The sequence below is a fragment of the Cyprinodon variegatus genome, unplaced genomic scaffold, assembly GCF_000732505.1.
Source record: "Cyprinodon variegatus isolate N-32 unplaced genomic scaffold, C_variegatus-1.0 Scaffold254, whole genome shotgun sequence".
NCBI lineage: Eukaryota > Metazoa > Chordata > Actinopteri > Cyprinodontiformes > Cyprinodontidae > Cyprinodon > Cyprinodon variegatus.
In genome coordinates, this window is record NW_015150707.1 from 605939 (window position 1) to 628790 (window position 22852).

Sequence of the window (22852 nt, forward strand, 5' to 3'; positions counted from 1 at the left end):
GTGGTCATGCTGGAAGAAGCTGCTATACTTGCAGCTGTGCTGGTGATTTCACTCTACATGTAATGCCATGTTTTTAAGCTTCCAAGTGGCCTTTTCGTGTTGTTTTGTCACATAAGATCCTTTAGAAATAATTGAAAGTTTGTGTCTCTAATATGACAGAGCTTGAAAATAAAAAAAGAATAAAAATCAATGAGTATTAACACTTTTGCAAAGCACTGCAACCAAAGTAGGACTATAAAATATTTTTGCTTGTTAAACTTCGAATGAAGCTGCATTTTGTAGATCAAGGTCATGGTGGGAACTGTTGTTTACTACCACAAGGCAAATGATTGACAACCTTTGAGCTGCTTTTGCAAGACAATCTTTTTCTTATTGTTGCATATGCTTTTGTAGAAAAGTTTCAGGTGAAAACCATTTGATTTCATCTTGTCTCATGTCCTCACCACATGTTGCTTTGCCTCGCTCATCCACATCTTTTTGCTTCGTGCATAAACAAAATAATGTCCTGTGTGCGGCTGCATCTCTGAGCCTTTACCTTGTTAGCAATCCCAAAGAACATTCTGGATTGAAGACAGTCGTTGCATACTTTCACTTACACAAGGATGTAGCTGGGCCTTTTCCTTTAAGATTGGATGTTTTCTGTAATGATTATTGATTAATATATTTGCAGAAATGGTCATGTATTTTAAAGAAACATCAAATACATTTTCTTTACCCTGACACTGTTATGTTTAATGGTTGCCCCTTGTTATCTTAAGTATGGAGGTTTGTTGGTTTGTGGTCGCTGCAGGTCTAGTTTCAAAACGTATAGAAAAAGCTTGCTTCCTACATATTTTTATGAGCAGTGTTCTCATTAAGATCAAACGCAAACCTAACATTTTTACTTATATGTAATATAAACAGTAGTTATTTTCCAGATTTTGTTTGTGTGTTTTGCTCAAAATGAGCTTCTAAAAGCTTAGCTTTTTAATTTCCAAAGAGATGCTTCAGAGGCTGTCACAGTTTCCAATGTTTACCCTGGTTTAAAGTGTGTTTTCTTTTTTTTTTTTACTTTCTTTCACTCTTGACTCAAGTCTGAGTCCAGGATGTTTAATGGCGTTGAAAAGGACTGCCCCTCCCCCACTGAGAAGCTGGCTCGAAAGGAGTCTCTTAAGGTACACGTCACTTCCTTGCTTAAGAAACCGAGGAAACGTTGAGCTTGATTGTGCCACACTTTGTTTCTCATGAAATGGGTCATCCTGCAATTTAGGAACCTTTAAAACACCTTCCATGTTCTTCTAATTTGAGATACATGAATGAATATTCTAGCTTGTTTGACTCTGCCACCACCTAGTGACTGCTTGTGTTTGCGTTTTATTTTCTCCTCAGTGAGATGGATGACTCATTTTGTTTTCTTCTTTTTTTTTTTTTCTTTAGGTCCAGAAGCAAAATTATCGACAAGAGAAGAAGAGGGCAGCTAAGGAACTGTCCACTGCACTTAAGGACCCCAGTGTTGTCATCATGTCCAATTGGCTCAAGGTCTGAGAATACCTCATGGAATATGATATTTATGTGACTGATGATACAAAAGCTCATAATTTTCTGGCTATAAAATTTAACGCTACATGATGTCTTTTTAAAAAGTCTGCTTAAAAGTTATTCAGTTATTTGATAAAATTATATTTTTATTCATGTGGAGCCAGAGGTTTACATATTTAGAGTTCACATAACCAGTTTTGTCTTTATTGACAATAACTCAGATTGGAACTTTAGGATTTTTAGCCTTATTTCTAACTGCTAGATGTTCAATTTGGAAATATTCTTGATTTGGTGGAACTGCTTTGTTTACACTTTATAATTCTTCTTAGATGTTTAGGTGTATTTCAGAAGCTTCTCACTATAATTTGCTGGTATTTTGGCCCATTCTTCATATTATAACTGTTGTTACAGCGTCAGGTTTGCAGATCTTTTTAGCTATCCCTAGAGGTTTTTTATAAGAAAAAAAATCCAGGCTTTTTTTATAGTCTCACCTCTCCAAAGCATTGATTTTGTTTTTCTTAATCTGCTCTTAAACTAATTTGGTTGTTTGATGAGTGTAGTCCCTTTAGAAGAACAGTTTGTGGCCATTTTCTTACTACTTTACCTCAAGATGTTGCTTTTTTTCCAAATAATGTTATTTAATTATTAGGGGAAAATAAGGCAAAATAAGCTGAGTCTTTTAACATGTTGTATTTAGATTTATAACTTGACACGTTCCATGTGATTTGTTTAGATCCGTGGTTCTTTAAAGAGTTGGACCAAATTGTGGTGTGCCTTAAGGCCTGGTGTGCTGTTGATCTATAAGACACCTAAAACAGACCACTGGGTGGGCACCATCCTGCTAAGTGCATGCAAGCTGATCGAGAGACCCTCTAAGAAAGATGGCTTCTGCTTCAAGCTCTACCATCCCCTGGATAAATCCATCTGGGCTGTCAAAGTAAGTGTTTCTAGTGACTTACTGGTCAAACACACAGTTCAGTTTTGAGAGTTTCTGATCTTTGTGACAATATGAAAGAAAGGGAATTTAGAAAGACTGACAAAATTGGAGCTTAAAAATGTGTAATGTCAAATCATACTTGGTGTGTTTTTTAAAGAAATGTAATTGTTCAGTGAGGGTTTTTTGTCAATTAGTTATTAGTTTTTTTACTTGCACTTGCTTAACGTCCTTTTAAATTAGTTTTTTTGATTTAAACTAAAATAATTTAATAATAATTTAACTAAATGTAGTACCTGCTGCCAGTATCACTAAATTAGGCGGCATTTAAAGTTGATAAGATGGAGTAGCATTTTAAAGCATTGAAGAAAAAAAAACATTTCTGTAGGACAAATGAATGGAAAAACTCTTGTGTTTTAGCAAAAAAATGCTAATTATATGGAAATAAAGATCTATCATTGTGGATCATTGTCTCCTCTGTATTTACACTTAGTTTCTAGCAAGTGAGAGAAAAGTGTTTGTGCCAAGTATCCAGCTGTATGCAGCAACAGTAACAGCAACTGTAATTCCTGAACAACCTCATCTGAGGAGTAATACCAGCCTAAAATAGTTTCTGAACTCCAGCAGAGCCACATTTGTATCTAAACAATGGAATGAATATCAAAATAAGTCATTTTGTTACAGGCTGTCACACTCCATCATGCAATTTGCTCCCTTTGTTTCCTCAACAAACTAAACATAGTCCTTTTTGTACCATGAGCAGAACCTGGAACTGTGTGTTCCGTTTCTTGAAGTCTTGTTATTGGTGAGTATAAACACCATGAGTCACGGTGTTTGGTTGTGTGTTTAGGGTCCAAAGGGAGAAAATGTCGGCTCCATCACGCAGCCCTTACCAAGCAACTACCTGATTTTTCGAGCTGCATCTGAGTCTGATGGTGAGCTATTGCTACTTTTTTATGGTGTCATGAAAAAAAGTTTTTTTGGTATTAGAATATACCATTGGCACTGTTTTAAAATCCTCTATTTTTTATTTTTATTTTTTCAGGCCGCTGCTGGATGGACGCCCTGGAGCTGGCTCTAAGCAGCTCCACTCTCTACAAGACAGCTCCCAAAGCTGGAAAAGAGGGCGATATCAGCATGACTTCAGAGTCTTCACATTTACTCCAGCTGCTGCAGACTTCTCCTCTCACCGATACAGAGCTGCAGCAGTAAGTACCATGCCAACTACTTGATGCTTTATGCGAAATCTCTATCAAATGCATTTGAACGGACAGCTTTGAATGGTAGGGGAGAAAAAACTGATTCACCTGGGATATTTTCCATATATACTTGTTGACCCTGATATGTGCAGAAAATACGCAAAAGAAATTTCCCTCTTTGTTCCTTAGCAGGACGTGTTGGCTGACAGTTCTTTCTGGATATATCCGTCGGGTGAAACCACACATTTTTTATGTTGTTTAGTAGAAAATGATTAGATTTCCTTTAAATTTGGTGTCAGTGAGAGAAAACATACCAAGACCCTTCAGCTCAGACCTACGAAAATAAATTACAGCAGCTAATGGAAAGAAACTGTGTAAACTGAGTGTTTAGTAGCCATCTCAGTAAACAGGAAATACTTTGTTGGATCCTTTCAGGGTTTTTTTCCAATCATCAGCGACTCACACACGCCCTTAGTGATGATTGTATCCTTAAAGCTGCTCTTTTTGTCTGAAACAGTAAAGCTTTGTTTGTGTCCGTCTACTCTGCTTTCACATTAAACATTGGCAGCATCAAAGTGTTTATGCAAAAATAACCATTGTTTCTTCCACTCAAGTAGCTGAAGATGACCGTTTGCTTTGACTGTGAGGATAAGTTGAATAATCTAAAATGTAGTCAGAAATCTAATCTGACTATACAGGCACATAGAGAGAAATTAGAATATTTTGAAAGTTTATTATTTTAACTCATACATATTTGTGAGCATTTAGTTATACCATTTATTTAAAATTCCCGAAATAAATGTTTATTTATTTCGGGAATTATTTAAGTCCAAACACGTCTTATAGAGTTATGTTAATTTACTAAGAGTATTTTCAGCTTTTTAAAATATCAATATTTTTTTCAAAAGAGAAATTGTAAGATAGGACTATAATATTTATATCAAGGGGCTGTATATTATGTTTTAATTACACTTCAAGTTATAGTGGAGGATTTCTGAGAATCCACTTAAAAAAAAAAAAATACATGCACAACCCTGTACCCGCTCCTGGGAGGGAACGCCTGTTAAACACGTGCGAGAGCTTGCACAAGCCCATTTCTCCTCGTGCACACTCTGTTCAAAAGTAGCTGTTTGCATCACTCAAACAGGTTTACTTTCCAAAAGAAGATTTGCAATTTTTCCACTGTCAGACTCATCACCGGTAGGTAAAAATGGGGACAAGCACGTTGGACGATTAACACCAGAATGATTAACAATTAGGAGTAGGGCTGGGTATTTTCTCCAAAGTCCTGAATCGATTCGATTCATACGTTCTAAATCGATTAATTTCGATTCAATCTGTTATTACAATAATGAGGTGGTTCAACTGTGTTTCAAAATACTCATGTATTTTGTTTTTTTTCTGTCACATTAAACAAAAAGTGCAAACTTGTAAATCAGACAGTTTAAACATGAGATGTGAAAAAAACTGTGTCATAAGTGCAAAGTTGTTTGTGAAAAGTGAAAAAGTGAAGGCTCAATGGAGCAAGCAGACATGACACAGCAGACATTCATGTGATGCATTATCTTCACTGCACAAACCATATTTGCAGCGTTGTCTGTAACAACTACAGGGTGTTTTCTGGTCAGCCCCAATTTGTTAAAGTCTTCAGTCAAACTATTGGGTATATTTGCAGCTATCTGGCTTGAAGTAATCTTGAGTGCATCTTTCCTGCTTGTTTGAATGTGAACGTCACGCGGGTCACTATAAAATAAATCGATCTCATTCCCTAGACATCGATTTTGCAAAAATGTAAAGGAATTGATTAAAAATCGATTAAATCGATTTTTTTACCCAGTCCTAATTAGGAGGACCACTTATTTTGATGATCCACCCGGAAATAAAATATCATCCTCTATACCTTTAAGAATTGGCAGTTCCTCTTTTTCTTCTTCCCCGTTTGTCCATGTTGCACTTCCTATTACCCCACCTCCCACTTCCCCCTCCCTACTGTTTAACTTTTTTTTCATCATCACTATTGTTAAATATATGTCAGTATGGTATTTTTTAGACATTTCTGGTATTGATCTACAGTTGTTTAATAGATAAGTCATTTGGGACAAAGCTTTGATTCAAAGATGTGTTTTTATATTATTTTATGACGTTATTTTTGGTCAGTGTGCCTAGTATCTCTTTATAATTTTGTCATGTAATTGAAAAGCATTATGACTGGATAGAATTATCACTTAATCAATCGATAGCTGAAGCCCTAAACCAAGCATAATCATATAAACTGTGGAAGGAAAAAGTTTGATATTAAATGGTCCACCAGCAACAGGGACACCACAGCTTTGAGAAGAAAAATCCATTAAAGAATTAGTAGGAATTTCAGAAGCAGTAAACAGTGGGTGGAGTAAATGCTTAAAGAGCCAGTATGCACAAACGAATCCTATAAAAAATAAAGTAAACTTTGCCCTTTATTTGAATGGTCCCAGAGGGGCTGAAACTGTGCTACATGAAGTCTAGTTGGAAGTTCCCACAGTCGGTAATGGTTTGGGTTTCCATGTCATCTGCTGCTGTTAGTCCACTGTTTTTCCTGATGTCCAGAGTCATTGCATCCAACCATGAAGTTTTACAGAACTTCATGCTTCCATCTGCTGGAGGTGCTGAATTCATTTTCCAGCAGAACTTTGCACCTGTCCACACTGCAAACGTATGAAACGAAAGTAGACCTCATATCGATGCATCGTGATAAAGACACATTCTCTCTTAAAATTTAGTTAGTTTTAATTCGTTTTGTAAAATGTTGTCAAAGTTTTAGTTAATTTGCTTTATTTTTTGGCAAGGTTTTGTCATTATTTCTATTTCGGTAAACTAAATGTTTTTTCATTCTGATAACCTTGGTATTCACTTGAATAAACTTTTCACAGGCTTCTCACAAGGTCTTAAAAGGTGTTAAAAGTCTTTAATTTGCAGATTTAAATTTATTACTTTAATAATTGTCTTAAAAACTATGATATCTGATGTCATGGGTCTTAAATTATAGGCAGTTTCCCCTGGAGTATTATAAGCTTAGCAAGCTGCCTGGCTAAGTGACGGGTTGTTTATTAGAAATGCATCGTTTGAGATCGTCATAAGACATTCAGGAAAGCTCCTGGTCTAGACAGCTAACAAGCTAGCACCTATTAGCTGAGCAGTGGCAGTGGTGCAAGTCTCCACGTGTTTTAATTCGACCTGCACAGGACCGTTCATGCAGCAAAGCTAAAGCCCGTTCTGACCAATATTAACGGCTGAAGCCAAACTGCCCATTAAGCACTATCATCTCACTATCAAGTGTCCTTTGAATGAAGGTGGGTGTATAAACAAGAATGGGAGTGCCTCTTCCCTCCAACAGAAAAGGAAAGCAGTCGTTGCTATGGAAACACAGTGACGCCCCATGTGCATGGCTGTAGCTCTGTGACGTGAAAAAAAACATTTGCCCTTTTCTTAAATCAAATGTGTACAATCAAATAAAAACACTGAACGGACCACTCACCCTACCCACTACAGGCTTTTGGACGATCCTTTATATGGTGGACCCTTCACACAAATAAAGTGTTAGTGCTAAGGCTCAGTTTTTAGGGGTCGGTTTGGGATTTGGCCAACGTTAGCGTACTTTTGTGGACATAGCATAACTGAGTTTACGAGAAGAAGAAACAAAGAAAAGTCCACAACAGCTTGTGGTTAGAGAAACCTTTCCTTTTTCATCCTGGTTTACACCATTCTGAGGAGAGGCACCAAGGAGAAGAGGGCTGAGATTGAACTAAAGGAAAAGGGAGACCTTTGGCAACCAGACTGGGTGAAAGTCTAGTTTCCCTCCAATTTAAGCTTGTCTTCTAATTAAAAAAGGAGAGTTTGGCAAAGGGAGAAGAGCTGGGAAATTGACTCGTAGACACTTAAATTGTTGTTTGTGTTCTGTGTGTGGTTAACAATTAATATTTAGTCCGACTTCATTAAACATGTTTTCTTAAATTCCCTTTTTCCCCGTAAGCCTGTGAAATGGGTATTTAATTTTATTCTAACTGGTCTTTAAAAATCTTAAATTGAACTCTTGGAAACCATGTTTACAGAAGCTTAATATTTATTCTCAAAATATTATGTTCTAGAGATCCTATTTTATGTGATATTCTAATTTTTTAAGACACTGCATTTCTGGTTTTCATTATCTGGAAGCATAACCTCTAAAATGACATGAAATAAAGGTTAGGAAAAAATCATTGTGTTGATGAATCGAAAGAATATGTATTTCACTTTCTAAAATGAGGGACAGAAAATACTTGATATTTTTCAAATTGATATTTAATACATGATATTAAAATTTGATTAGACATACCCATACAGTATGTCATTACGTACAGTCAGGCTGTTTAAAGTGATGTTTGACATTAGCTCTTCAGGCATTTTGCAGGTTAAAACAAGAATTCCTATAGATTTTGGTTGCTTTTGCTAAAACTTTTTGATGTATTCCCTGTTTTTGATCATGTATATAACATCTAAAGTTCTGCAGTAAAGGTTGATCACTGATGTTGACTATAAAGTAAAATCTATCAGTATTATCCTGTTTACTGTTGACTATGCCAGTTTCCAGTTGATGGATGATTTGCAATCATCACTTGTTTTTAATATTTTTGTGTGTGGTAAACATTCATTCATTATAAGATGTTTACTTAGAATTAGTTGCTACATTTGCACATTTAAATTCCCTTCTGTGTTGACATGTATAGTTGTTGCAGCCCCCTATCCCCGTTTAACCATTTAAACCTACATTAGCTCCACTCCTCACTCCTCCTCCTCTTACCTTCTCCATGCCTGAACTCTCCCCCCCAGCCATCCCTTCTTGCAGCCCCTCCTCTCTTTCCTTCATCCCAACCAATCACAGCCCCATCTTTGCTCACATGACTGACAGGAGAGCAGGAAGATGGAGCACACCACCCAAAAACGACGCAGCCATTGCAGGCTTTACATACACACCTTGGCACACAGGACTTTCTACAGACACATTCAGGAAGCAGGTAGAGACGTGTTGGAGGGATAAAGCTGCAGCCTTTCGTCAGCTGACAGATCCCGTCACACATACAGGAAACAAGGAGAGAGAAAGCCAAGTCACATCTGAGCTTGGATCTGCTGATAACATTATCAGTTGTTGGATTCCTGTGGGAAAAACCAACCTATATGCCATTTATTTTCACGGTAAGGGAAAGCAGTTTGCATTTTTGTGAGGTGTGTTCGGATTAATAGATATCACTGTGGAGCGGATAATAATTGAGTGCTGTTGGAATGTAGTTTGTCAGGATTGCCATGTCCCAGAGGGTAGTTTTGGAAATCTGAGCTGTTTCCCATTGTTAAAAGAACATGAGCTGTTTCCTTGTTGTCTCTGGTCATTGTTGCATAACAGCCTGGTTTTAAAAGCAGGTGACGGTGCAATTGCTGTCCACTGTTCCCATGATAGGTGCAGATTTAATTTTTTTTTTAAATGACCCACACTGAAAGCAGCTGTGTCACGATGTGTTTTAACTTTTTGTCTTCCTGCGTTCGCATTAAACGTATGCACCATTTATGTTCTATGACTTGTGATTCGCACTGATAAATGGCTGGAGGACGGTTCCCTCCAGCAAACCTTCATTCTTACCGCTCATAAATCTCTTTCTCATTTTCACTTCTCCTTAGTGTGGTTGTTTACAGGCTGATGTATGAGTCTATCTGATTTTTTCTTCCTCTACTCTCTGGTTTTCTGCAGACTGAGCTGAGGTTAGATTAGTTTTGCCTCGAATTCTCAGTGTGCAAATTATAAGTGGGTATTGGATGCAGCATGAATTTAAATGAGATGTTTCTCAGCTCTAAGTGTCCTCGCATGTACTTAGGGTAGATTCACTATTTAAGATGTGAAACACTTCCTTAGTTGTCAAAGGTGTTTTTTTTTCAGGGCTACATCACTTCAGGTTATTGAGTTAAATAAATCCTCCATTGATGGGGTGTGTTTCTCCACAAGGTGTTTATTGCCAAATAAGTTATACTTTTCAGGTCTTTGTATAAAATATTTATTAGGGAATTTATTTAGCTGTTTCTGGTCTTATGCAATCATTTCATTCTCCTGAAAGAGCATGACATAATCTTTGTTTTTCCCTTATTGTTAACATCCAGTATATTGTAAACACTTAATGGGGGTTTATTATCTTCCACAACATAAAGATATGTTAACATTTGAAATGTATTCTACTGTAGGTATTATCTGAAAACAAAATTAACCTTTTTATTAAAAAAAAAAAAAAAAAAGATGGCATTATTTTCAACAATATAAAATATAGTGTAATCTTTTAATTTCTTGTTACTGATTTAGTCCCATTAGTGCTTACGTTTGTGTTTCCTCTCTCTTACTAGGTTGAATGAGTCGTCCCTCCTCGGCAATCACATGGAGCATGACGGCTCGTCTGACAAATCAGAGCGTGAGATTCATGACGACTGGGACACCACCGGTCATGAAAACGGCGGAAGGCTGACGGAGGAGAGCGACGTCGAGCATTCGGACGAGATGTCCCCCGGTCCAAAGGCCACAGCTTATGTGGAGCAGGTCACCGAGGAGATGGCTGAGGTGAATGGGCTGGGATTAGCTTCTGTTTGACTGGAGCTCTCCTCCTCATCTTTATTCAGCTTAAGAGTTGCCCTGATATATTTGAAATGTTTTTCCTCTTTCTTTCTTGGAGTTACTTCTTATGTCTGTTAACAAAAGGATGTTTTCAAAGCCTTGAAACCAACCGCTCTACCTGAACAAGCCCTGCCCCTCTCTTCATTTAGGCTGGCGAAGCGTCTCAGGTTGAGACCGTATCGGAGGAGAACAAGGGTCTAATCTGGGGCCTGCTGAAGCAGCTGCGACCTGGCATGGACCTCTCAAAGGTGGTGCTGCCAACCTTCATCCTGGAACCTCGTTCCTTCCTGGACAAGCTGTCTGACTACTATTATCATGCTGATCTGCTTTCACAGTAAGTAATGCTTTCTTTGAAAGGGAACATTCAATGAAACGGATTTCAGCATTTTCTTTTATCTTTGAATATTTTTTTGTTTTCTCAGGGCTTCACTAGAGGAAAGTGCATACGGTCGGATTAAGCAGGTGCTGAGATGGTATCTGTCTGGCTTCTACAAAAAGCCCAAGGTATGAATTTCATTTAGCATCACTAGCATTGCTATCTCCATGTTTCTTCTCTGAGAAACACAGGTAACTGTATCTGAATCCAACATGTTGCATGACAGCCTTCCTGTTATCTGCTGAAAGTCTTCTTCTCCCTCTCTCTGTTCCAGGTTAAATTAAATGTATGACAGGAGTTATGTTTTTTATCTTAAATTACAGCTTTTCTTCTTACTGATACTTAAAATTGCTGGATTTGAGTCAAAGTTCGTCAGTAACACCTACTGCAATGAAGAGCCTCATTAGTGCACTCTGATAGCTCTGATGTATGTTGTGTAGTCGGCAGTTATCTATTTAAAAAAGGAATCTCCATGTTGATACCAGATGAAAGTATCTTCTTATTGAGGATCAGTGATTTCAGCTAACTGTTTGCTGTGTTATAGCTGGAACACCCTCTGGTCTCTTTGCTCATTTGGACTCTTACTCTGCTGAACAGGAACATTTCTAACTGGCTGTGTTTTAGTTGTCTTTTCAATGCTTATCAATCACCACACAGTGGCATCATGTAACCTTTTATGTGTGAGCTGAATAACAGATTTCCGTTGTAAAAAAGGTTGGAAGGCATCTTACATTTGCTTCTACTTGTTAGGGATTTATTTCCTCTTTAGAGCTTGTAGCAAATGCCTGTGGATCAATGGGGCCTGACTCGGCACTTTTCTTGCTGACTCTTCTTAATAGATTCATTTCATGGGCTCGTTACCTCTTATTATGCAGCTGACAGAATACCACTGTCTGCTGATGCTAAAGCCAGAGTATCAGCGGCTATTTTAATATTGTGTTACATATAGTGTTACAGTTTTACTTGTAGTTTGCTACAATTAACGACATGAAAAGGAAATTTGCCTCTGGATGTTTTATTTGATGCACACTTTTTTTGTGTTTTTTCTATTTTTGTGTTTGCAGGGTCTGAAGAAGCCTTACAACCCAATTCTAGGGGAGACATTTCGCTGCTGCTGGCTCCATCCTCAGACTAACAGCTGCACATTCTACATAGCCGAGCAGGTTAACCCATATTTAAACCTCAAAAAAGCAAAGCATGATTCATCTATTATGGGATATATTGTTAAGGGGATGACTAACAGTATAGGGCTCACAGTTTATCTCCCTCTGCTGCCTAAACGTGTCTCTCCCTCTGTTCTCTGTCAGGTGTCGCACCATCCTCCCATCTCTGCCTTTTATGTTTGCAACAGGAAGGATGGTTTCTGTATCAGTGGAAGCATCCTGGCCAAATCCAAGTTCTATGGTACACAATCTATCTAAGCTTAAAATCAACAGCCTGGTTCATGCACATGTTTGAAATGAGATAGGTTTCAGACTTAATCCTTACTTTGATCCCAGTGCTGTTACTGGTTAGGATAAATAAGGACCAGTTTATTGAAAATGAGCTTCAAGAATAAGTAACAGTCCGTTGTTTCCTTTTACAGGTAACTCTCTATCAGCTATTCTAGACGGCAGAGCTAGACTTCTGTTCCTGAGCAGAGATGAGGAGTATGTCATCACAATGCCCTACGCTCACTGCAAAGGTGATGCTTCTGTTACAAAGCTTCCCTGCTCACGTTAATCAGTTGATAGTCTGTATATTCTGTTAACTATGGTCCATTTTATCTCACTCTTTAATAGAAAGAAAATAAAGGTGATAAAATAATTGCTTCTAAATATCCTGCTTGGGTACAGCAATGTGTATTAGTTATTAAAATGTGGATCTTTTGTCCTAAATTGTATTGATTCAGTGGGAGACTATGTATATAGTGCTCCAGTTGAATTAAATGGTTATTTTTCTCAGAGCTTTTTTTGATCTCAATAAATTCCTTTTGGTAAATGTTCTTGCAGGATTATTTTCAGATCTCTTAAAATCTTTTGTTGGATTTGATTTCTGTTTTGACGGCAAAAACTCCACTTAAGGTTGTTCAGAAAGAACAGCAAAAAAACCAAAGCATAGAATTATCTAGTTTAAATGTATTTTCATTCAGCTTCATCCTATAGATATCTTTTATGTGTTTTTATTCCAATTTTATCCTAATTATAAAATAAATGCTGTAAAATTCATAGTATATTTCAAATTGAAGGTGCGTTATTTATTATCTATTGTTGGTGTTGAGAACGCCTAGCAAGCAAACAAAGCCCACAGATGCTCTAATCCAGCGTAGCTCCTGTAGTGGGTTCATCTTGCAGAGAAACATAGCTAATCAGATAAGCTGTGAGACAGCTCTCATAGGATGAAAGAGCACACAGTTGATCACAGCAGTAGCTTCTTCAGTGGCTTTGAGAAAGAGAGAGAGGGAGGAGCTAAATGGAAAGAGAGCCAGGTGCATCATCTATTGGAAAAGAACATGAAGTTATCAGCAGATGCTCAGCTAAAGGCCCCTGCAGGAAGGTTTACTGCTAAACTGATATCAGATGGAGTTCATTTTCAAGCCTTCGTCAGTCAGCGCCCTCAGACAGGAGGGCATCGACTGCTGCGTTGGTTTCTGCTCAGAAATTATGTCTCGCACAGACTGTTGACAAACCAATATTGTTATTTTATTTTCAAGTAAAATTCAGTGCTAGCCTGCTAACTTATTTCCTGATTAATTTATCTTATGGTTCCTGTTTTCTTTAACTGACTTCAGGTGTTCTTATCAGCCCTGCAGCCATGCAGAGAACACAGGAAGCTAATATGCAAACTCGCCCACCCTATTTACACAGTCATCTCTTTGTTCAGACAAATCCTGTGTGTGCTGCATCTTTTACTTCAGGCTGCAGCCGACTTGTTGGGCTGCCGGAAATTAAACAGTGCTTTGTACCTGGTCCCTGCCATGGCTGATATCTAGAATTAGATGTGATTAATAGGTACAATCAAAATCATTTGTGTCTTTATTCTCCAGATTTTAATTTTGGACTGTGTTTACAGATAATAGAATGTAAAAGTCAAGACATTATCGTTACCTGATGGGTTGTTGATCTGATGCTTTACCTCCTGTAGGAATCCTGTATGGCACCATGACATTAGAGCTGGGAGGGAAAGTTACCATCGAATGCGAGAAGATGAAATGTTATGCAGAGCTGGAGTTCAAATTAAAGGTATGTCTTTAAAGAAGATTTAAGTTGAGCTATCAAAAAGGAAGTGAATTTGGAAATGAAAAAAATGTCAGAATTATGAAAAATGACACAAAGCATTATCAATACATGTCAATGTCAAAACCCCACACTTAATGATCCACAACCCCAATTGATTGAGTTTTTTGGCTCATTAGTTGATCTATAATTTCCCTCTGGGATTATTAAAGTATGTCTGATTCTGATTCTTGTTGGATACTTAATCCCATTCTGTTTATGGCCCTGTTCATTAATGTATCTTCATGCATTTAATAGCTACTGTTTCCAAAGGGGGACGTGGCACTAAAGTTCATAACAAATTTAACTTCAAGCCGGTTTCTGCAGGTTTCCTAAAAAATCAAAGATTTCATAATTTTGTCATTTTTAAAGCTGTTTAGATCCTTCAAGGCTTAAAATTGTAGGTGTTTAATATACTAAGCCACATCTAGTGCTTCTCATAGTCTCCATTTCTTCTTCTTTTTGTAGCCATCCTATGGCATATTCATTCAGTCCATTGGTTATAGTTCTCGCTGGACAATTCGTCTGTTTTAGTCTGGGATGAAGCCACTAGGCACAGAGCAGCAAACCTGTCTGCTTTCCTGAATCAGTCTTAGTGACTAGTTTTGTCCTGAATATAGCTCTATTTGATTAGAATCAATATGTTCTCATCACTTTATTCACTACAAACTCCTACAACAGGAGCATGTTATGGCCGAGGATTGGCTGAATTTATGGGACTGCCTTAAATCTGTCTTCCATAACTTTTAGAAAGCTTAGTGTATGAGAACGCTGAAATTAGGTGACCCTTATGTCTCATGTGACAACTTAAAACATCAACTTCAACTAAGAAAGTAATGTTTAGCTAAAATTACTAAGTGTAATATGAGCTATTCTTTAACTATCTTTGTTGGTTAACTTGAAAAGTTTATTTCTCATTTTAATGTGGGTCTTAAATCATATTAAAGTTACCATCAGTCCTAAATTCTACTTCCTAAAACCTTGGTTTAAATCTCTGAGTTGGACTTAATAGATCATTTGTACCGTTTCCTATTCTGAAAGAAAAATAAACTGTTTTCTTTCTGTTCTGTAGCCTTTCCTGGGAGGCGCCGGCTCAGTAAATCAGATCAGTGGAAAGATCATGATGGGGGACGAACTCATGGCCACGATTGATGGACACTGGGTGAGACGACCTCTACTCTCAGCATCCCTGTTTACTTCACACTAGTTGCTCACTTATTTTCTACTGTCATTTGGTAATTATAGTTTCTAAAGGAGAAGGCAAACACTTTAAGAAAGAGACTCCATAATCTCCCCTAAAGGATTATTATTAATACCACATAAATGACGTATCACTGTCGGTATAGAACAGTAAGAGACCAAATTACTAATGTCATACATCAGCTTAAACTTCTTATAATTTTTCAAATCAGGACAGCGAGGTGTTTATTCAGGAGAAGCGCTCCGGCCAGCAGGAGACATTGTGGAACCCAACTCAAGAAATCCGCAGCAGGCGCCTCAAGCGACAAGTGGTCCAGTTAGACCAGCAGGGGGAGTTTGAGTCTGAAAGGTAAACCTCATGGGACGCGTTTTACTTGTCTAAAACCACAGCAGACTTTACAAACTGCCTCTCCACCTGTGTGAACTGAGATAAAACTAGTCTAAGTTTGCAGCAGTCCAACTATTATAGATAAATAAAGCCTAGAGGATATGTAGCTGTCTAAACATTTTGTCACCAAAGGAACACAAACACCGCCATCATTTTTCATTAAAACACTCAGATTTTATTTGCCAAATGTAAAAACAATTTTTTTTTTTTATCTTAAGTGTCTAGTTGTTTATTCTAAACAGCTGAACTGATTGGGGGATGTTCCAACAGGCTGTGGCAGCACGTTACCAGCGCCATCCTGGATCGGGACCAAGTGAGGGCAACTCAGGAGAAGTTTGTCCTTGAGGAGGCTCAGCGGAGAGAAGCCAAAGAGAGAGGAGAGAGAGCCTGGATCCCAAAACTTTTCCAGCAGGATCCCGTCACCTCAGAGTGGACCTACATCCACCTCGAGTATGACCAACCCACTCTGTCTATCAGAACCAGACTACACCATATAAAAGATCTGCTTTAAGGATCGCGTTTTTGCTTTTCAGCACACGGCCGTGGGACAACGAGGCTTGCCTCGTCCAGTTTGAGAAGGATGGAGTGATTCAGACGCAAGAGAAGATCCATAGACGACACAACGGGCTTTCCTACAGCCACACCTGGACCAGGCAACACAAGGTGAAACTGCAAATTCACTTTGATTTAAAATGATCGATAGTGAAACGCTTGACTTTGGGATCTTCCTTCCAACAAGCCTCACATGAGGTAAATAAATGAATAGATAACAATAGATGCCCTGAGTAGTTTTACTCCATGAATGCAGAGCTGTTTCCTCTAGAGTCAGACTGCAGCTACGCTTCAGCTGCTTTAAAGAAACCAAGCTAAAATGAAGAACAACACATTCTTCATTTCAGCTTGGTTTCCCCATACATATTGATTCCTATATATAAAAATAAAAAATGTGTTTTATCTGTCATTCACAGTCGGAGATAAATGGGAAACACAGGAAAACAAGCAGCCAGCCATCCACCTGCAGCCAGAACACGGAGAGCAGCAGCACCACTCCAGAACCAACACACGAATCCTCAGATAATGAAGGTGAGGATGCATTCAGATGCAAGCAAGGATACAAGGAACGCCTTCAGCGGCCATTTCCTCTGAACTCTACCATAGGTTGACGTCAGCAGATGGGTTATTCACTTATGTTGCAATTAAAGGTTTGAGGACAGAAGGGAAATATTTATTTTAACCTTTGGTGTTTGTCCTTTTAGAAGAAGTTGGGTTATAAATGATTGCCGCTAATTAAAGCAGGTTTATTTTTTTCTTGAGAATTGCCCAAGAATATGCAAAGGCATCTAACAGGAATATTTTAATAATTACTTTATTTCTTTAGAAATCCGTTAAATAAATGAATGATAAAACATTTCTTTCATGCTATCAATATTACCTGTTGGTGTCCTGCTCCATATACATCTCTTATTCATTCTGTATATTCAGGGTTTGCAGGGTTGAGAAGCATTAGGTCCTTAAGAACTTTAGATACTAAAAAGCCCAAACATTTTAAAAAGAGCTGCTGTGCGTAGATGAGGTCATATTAGGTAGTTGGCCTCAGTGTCTGTGCTTTAATTTAAGTGATGCTCAAAATTGTTGAAGCATGACTTCAAGCTATCCTCTCTAATCCTTCCTGATCCTGTTCCTTTAAATCTGCCTTGGGTTTTTAGCTTCAAATCAGGCAGAAAATCCAGTTTAGCATTTCCATTTACAGCAAGGTCTGATGCAGCGGCACAGAATATAAGGAACCCACTGAAGAACAAAGTCTCTAAAGTCCCATTTTAGATATCTATCAGTTGGCTAGATATATATAGTTATCAATATTTATCAATTGGATCGGTTTAAGATATTTCCTCTGGGTTTGATGGGTTTTTCTACATGGAATTTTCTTCTGCTAAGATAAAATATTTTTTTCTTTAAAATACTTAGTGTAAAAATGAAAAGTACAAACTGAATTTCGTTTTGTAAATATTTACCCTTTAGTTTATTGTTGTGTTTTGTTATATTTCTGTGTCCAGGCTTCTCTACCCAATGTGCCCGCTGCAGTAAAGAGGTGAAGGATATTGCTGTGATCGAAGCCTCCATCACATCCATACAGAAAACCCAGCAGGATATTCAAAGGTGAGAAGATCTCATTAGAATTTATCTGAGGATCAAATAAAACTAAATTAATCCCAGTTAATAGATTTAGAATCACTCATACAATCAATAAGTTGGTCTTAATTGGGAAATGAGGTGCGCTTCTCTTATAAAACATCACATTGTCAAAGGAAAATTTACTTTTAAACAAAAAAAAAGTCGTAAGTATATTTCATTGAACAACGATAATGCTACATGATTCAGACCCTTATGAAGAATTGAAAAAAAATCCTTATTGGTGTCACAGCAAAGAAGCTTTTTACATGTTTCCGATGTTTGTGTTTTTTATTAATTTTTTTTTTTATTCTTCTTTGATCGTCCTTTCCATCACTCTGATCTTTTAAGTTGGTGCTGATTTGCTATCTGTGATTATCATATGACCTGTAATAAATATTAAAAGATGTTAATGTCTTTATGATAGATTTGAAATAGTTTCCTTCATTCTTTACTTCAGCCAAGAATGTTTTTTCTTAAATATTTTTGCTGCATTAAACAAGTACATAATATTTTACCAGCACATAAGGCCTACATTTTTAGTGCCTAATAACTAATATTGGTTGTGGTGCTGATATTTTCACTTTTCTAACATGAATGATTGTGAAATTCCAAAACATTGTGACTCTGTCTGTCTGCAGGAACCTGGTGGCTCTGAGTCGTCAGCTGTCTCGGCAGAGGGCCACAGACGACTCCACGTCCTTAACCGGCCGTCACTGCCTCATCCTCTGCGTTCTGCTCCTTTCCCAACTGCTCCTCAACTACGTCTTCACCTGAGCCAGCTCCTACAGGAAGAAGTTTCCCTCCAGCACCGGCCTGGATTTAAAGCTTCCAAAAAAAGCACACAGACTCCCATTAAGGCGACGGAGACCTCAGATCAGTGCTCGGAGGGAAACTTCTTCCCTTTGAGTCCTTTGTAAGAAGAGGAGCATGGACTTAATAGCAATAAACACAGCCACAGCAACCGCCTGTCAGTCACCTGCAGAGAGGAACGGCACCTCCTAGTGTAGCCAGACTGAAACAGCACCGGCACCCTCGCACTTTGGAAAGGAAAGGGAATTTATACTTGGAAGACTGAATGATTTGATGAAAGAAATGACAGAGAGGATTTTTTCACCATTCCTTAGTGTCTTTTTTTTATACACATGCATATATATAAAACGTTGCCCTGCAATACTGTTCATCTGTGGGCGTGCCTCTGTAAGTGTGGTGTTTGTATTATCACTAGGCCCTATGGGCACAAGCAGATCACGTCTTGGACTTCTCCTGCTCCCCTTCCATTTCAGACTTTCGGCCTTAACTATGAAGCCAAAAAAAGAGGAAAAGTACCGGATATAATTATACAAATGAAGAAATAACATCTTCAAACCGTGCAATTGTGGGGTTCTTTTTTGTTTTTTTATTAATGTTCACTCAAATACACTCTGTCTCGTCTTTTTAAGAATGATTTTACCAAAACAGTATTTATACTCTGAAAGGACAGAGTTCTTGTTTACAGGGAAAATAGGATGTGCTCTTTGTGACACATCGGAAGAAAGGAAGGATAACGAGTTGGAGGCAGGGCAGAAAGCCAAACAGAGTGTCTTTATATTTGTGTGCCTGCTGTATCTGAAGGGATGGTAGATAGCATCGGTCTGGACCACTGAACGAGTGAATTGCGTACAATCAGTCTCAGTGCGAAGGAAGGAACAGGGAAACAAGAGTATATGAGCCTAAGAGAAGGGATTTCTGTGTCCACCGTGGTCTGCACCACCTCCAAGTGACTGTCTTAGTTGTAAACACTTAGTAATGAAAAAAAAAAAGTTGACTTTTAATCACTTTGTATATATTTGTCTGGCCGTCAATTTCAAAGAGATCTGAGAATGTATTTATTAGTCGATTCACCGTGTCTTCACTAATTCAGGACAAAGGACCTGGAGCAACAATCACTCCTTTAGGGTTAGCCAGTTGGTCTGGTTATGTGCTCCAGCGTGATTGAATACATGTAAGCCTGGAAGTCTTTTTTTTTTGTATTTTTTATTTAAACACAACACAGCCATGATGGTGGATCTGTTGGTCTCCGAGTTACGTTCTGATCACCAGTAATCGTCCTGCAGAGAACCAACAGCACAACAGAAGCTCAGCCCTATGAATGCTTGGATTAATACCTTAAGTTTCTTCTTTTCACTCATGTTTTCTACTCTGCTGCCATGTTGTGGGGATTCTACATGCCAGATATTTTTGTTGAATGGAACACAATAATATAAGACAGTAATGTTTTCATTCATGTGTTGATACTGTAGCACTACAGTAAAAATGTTTCACCCCTGGAGCAGTCTGTGTGGTCTTGTTCTCTGCTCCAAACAAACCTAAAGATTCTAGAGCTGTTGCTCTAAATCTCCACCAGATGGTGATGCTGTCATCCATAAAGTCAGATCTATGTGGGCCTAAAGAAACCCTTTATGGGATTACTTTGTAATATAATCTAACTTTATCACTGCTTTCATTACTGTTTAATGTATCCACCTGTTTTACTGGTTAAGATATGCACTGCAAAATTTGAAATCACAAGTCATTTTTTCTTGAATTGAGGGGCCAATGGAACAAGAAAATGTACATTTCAATAGAAAAAAACAATTGAATTATTTATTTGAAGTGCATTTTATCATATTTTAAGATTAAAACGATGCATTCCATTGGCTAATTTATTTACTTGCTAAAATTGAGGCTAAATACACTTAAGAAATGTTTATTTCTAGATCGTTTTTTGCAGTTTGAATGTTTGCTGGTTTGCCTCATATTACTGTGCAACACATTGCCACAAGTTGCATGGTTTTAAGTGTGTGTTTTAAAGATAATTACACTAAATTAAATATCAAGAAATGTCTCCTGAGAGGAAAATGGGCAAAGAAATGCAATAAACTTTATGATCTATGACTAGACATTAAAAATCTAGCCCATTATATTGCTGTTTTTCGAAAGCCAAATTGGTTTACAAGATTAATAGAAAGAGCTAAGGTAGGAAAGTAACTTAGATAAAAGTAATTGGATTATAAAATACTATTTTTATCATAAACTTACGGTATATATACGATGTGAAATGGAGCCTAGTCGGAGGTTCAGCTGAAGAAACGAATTGCTCTCCTACATCCACCTGCGACACAGCCAATCAGCTGTTTGTTCCTGTGCGCAGGCGGCGGATGCGCTTCAATCAGATGACAAAGTTTCAACCCACCTCCAGCCCCTCCTCCACCATCGTAGCTAAAGCTTCATCAGAGTCTCACTGCGTTTTCATCTCAACCGGTCCGGAAGAAGACCACCATGTCGAACCTGGTTCTGCCAGAGGTTTCTTCCCTACGGGGAGTTTTTCCTCTCCACTGTCGCTTCATGCTTGCTCATCATAGACAGGTTAGAGGTGAAGCTCTAGTATCAGCTCACGCAGTCCACTGGATCTCCCCATAAACCTCAGCATACCGTCTCACTAACCAGCAGTCTAAAGACTGACCAACTTCATCTATCTCCACAACACCACCAGGCCTGGGGGGAAACATATCTATAAAAATTAAGCACTGTGTGTCCAGCCGTGTGAGTTTTTCAGATTGAACTGTTGCAGAACAGGAACCAGACGAGTGTGAATCATTTTAACGTCTAACTGCAAAAGGGAAGATCTCTGCCAAAATGAAGGCCTATGGGTAACCGGACCAAAGTATGAGTACGAAGTACTATTAAGAAGATATTTAATGTAAATTTAAGTTCAGCTTTTTAGAATGGCATTACAAAACAAAGAATTGTAGGAAGTGGTTTTTGAAAATAAATAGTTGCTTTGATCATGAGAAAATGAAATTAAAGGGAAAAAATACCAATATGAAAAATATTTTTTTCATTTTCAGTTTTCATTTCCCCTTTCAGCTACAGTGAGATATATCACTTTTTGTTTATTTTGATAAACAGATATTCCTCAGAAAGTATGTCACTGACTCTACTGACCATGACGAATCATGAGTGGTATGTCCAAGACTTCTTATCAACTTTAAAGAGAAAACGCTTGTTACCTGCAAAACCCCTGAGTGGATACTTGGCAAATAATCAAGAACGCCTGAGACAGAAACTAAAGAGAAGAAAGGAATGTGTCTGTTGTTTCTTGGGTTCCTTTAGATACCAGGATTCTTAGGCTCAACCGGATTTACACTTCCTGTGTGTTAAGGAAATATTTCATTGATTAAAAGGGTAAAACTGGTCTGACAACTGGGCGATTTTGTCCAGATTGAACTGAAGATGAAATCAAAACATTATTAATGGATGGATAGGCTTACCCTCTTTAGAGAAGAGAGGAAATTACTTTAGTTTGGTCAGTTATGAAGTATTCCTCATCTAAGGTGCATTAAGGAAAAAGTCCAAATGAAAGCACCTAATGAGGCCTGATTTATCAACAAAAAGAAATCCAACTAAAAAAAAACTTTCTATAGACTGACAGAGTTGTGTTTATATGACCAGCTGTGAGTTTGGTTTAAGTAAGGACCTACAATAATAATAAAAGCAGGACAAACAGCAATGGACCTAAGGACCACCTTAGGATATTGCAAAAAGTGTTTTAATGTAGCTTTTTTTTAAAAAAAAAAGCTTTAGTTTGGATTCATGGATTTTTATCAGGCACCAAGTTAGTGCCAACATTATTATACCACATTTAGACATGTTAAGTCTAAATGTGTTAAGTTAATGAAATTAAACATCTTTCATGTGTTTCTGCTTATCGTAAGATTCTAAATTATTATATATTGTTAAAGAAAAATGATTATTTTTAGACTTTAATACACTTAATCTTATGGCATGTGTAAAAGGTATGTTGTATACTCTCCTTGTGAACATATTTCTTATTTTGAACAAGTTCTCAGTTTGTTCCTGAGAATTTATGGTGAGGCCCCCTGCATTCCACACCGAGTCTGTGAGAGCTTATCTTGTGTTTTATGACCCTAAGAGTTCTAGATGCCAGGACAAGCTTTCCGCCTTTTCTTGTTAAAACAAAGAAGCAAATGACCCCAGATGTTTGCAGTAAATTAGGTGAAGCTCAGTGTCAGAGATAGCTTTTGGTTGGAGGACCGAGGGCCAGCCCTTTTTTGAATGGATTAGTTACAAGAGGATAAAGCTTTCTAAATAGAAGAAAAAGATCAGATTTT

General features: G+C 37.8%; 1 protein-coding gene across 3 annotated transcripts in view; it reads left to right on the forward strand.

Moving 5' to 3' along the window:
• The window catches only part of LOC107089483 (oxysterol-binding protein-related protein 5-like), a 47747-nt gene extending 28259 nt beyond the window's left edge, over positions 1-19488 (forward strand). For 2 of the 3 annotated variants that reach the window (XM_015382301.1, XM_015382304.1), the window contains 19 exons: positions 1074-1154; positions 1417-1518; positions 2252-2455; positions 3303-3387; positions 3498-3660; positions 10048-10258; positions 10462-10646; positions 10735-10816; positions 11753-11851; positions 11996-12092; positions 12274-12372; positions 13812-13909; positions 15015-15104; positions 15355-15491; positions 15801-15980; positions 16064-16193; positions 16499-16613; positions 17585-17687; positions 18341-19488. In XM_015382301.1, the coding sequence (XP_015237787.1) occupies positions 1074-1154; positions 1417-1518; positions 2252-2455; positions 3303-3387; positions 3498-3660; positions 10048-10258; positions 10462-10646; positions 10735-10816; positions 11753-11851; positions 11996-12092; positions 12274-12372; positions 13812-13909; positions 15015-15104; positions 15355-15491; positions 15801-15980; positions 16064-16193; positions 16499-16613; positions 17585-17687; positions 18341-18476 (2397 nt within the window). In that variant the 3' untranslated portion in view covers positions 18477-19488. The remainder of the gene's footprint in view (positions 1-1073; positions 1155-1416; positions 1519-2251; positions 2456-3302; positions 3388-3497; positions 3661-10047; positions 10259-10461; positions 10647-10734; positions 10817-11752; positions 11852-11995; positions 12093-12273; positions 12373-13811; positions 13910-15014; positions 15105-15354; positions 15492-15800; positions 15981-16063; positions 16194-16498; positions 16614-17584; positions 17688-18340) is intronic. The other variant, XM_015382302.1, reaches the window with a different exon arrangement.
• The last annotated feature ends 3364 nt before the right edge of the window (positions 19489-22852 follow it).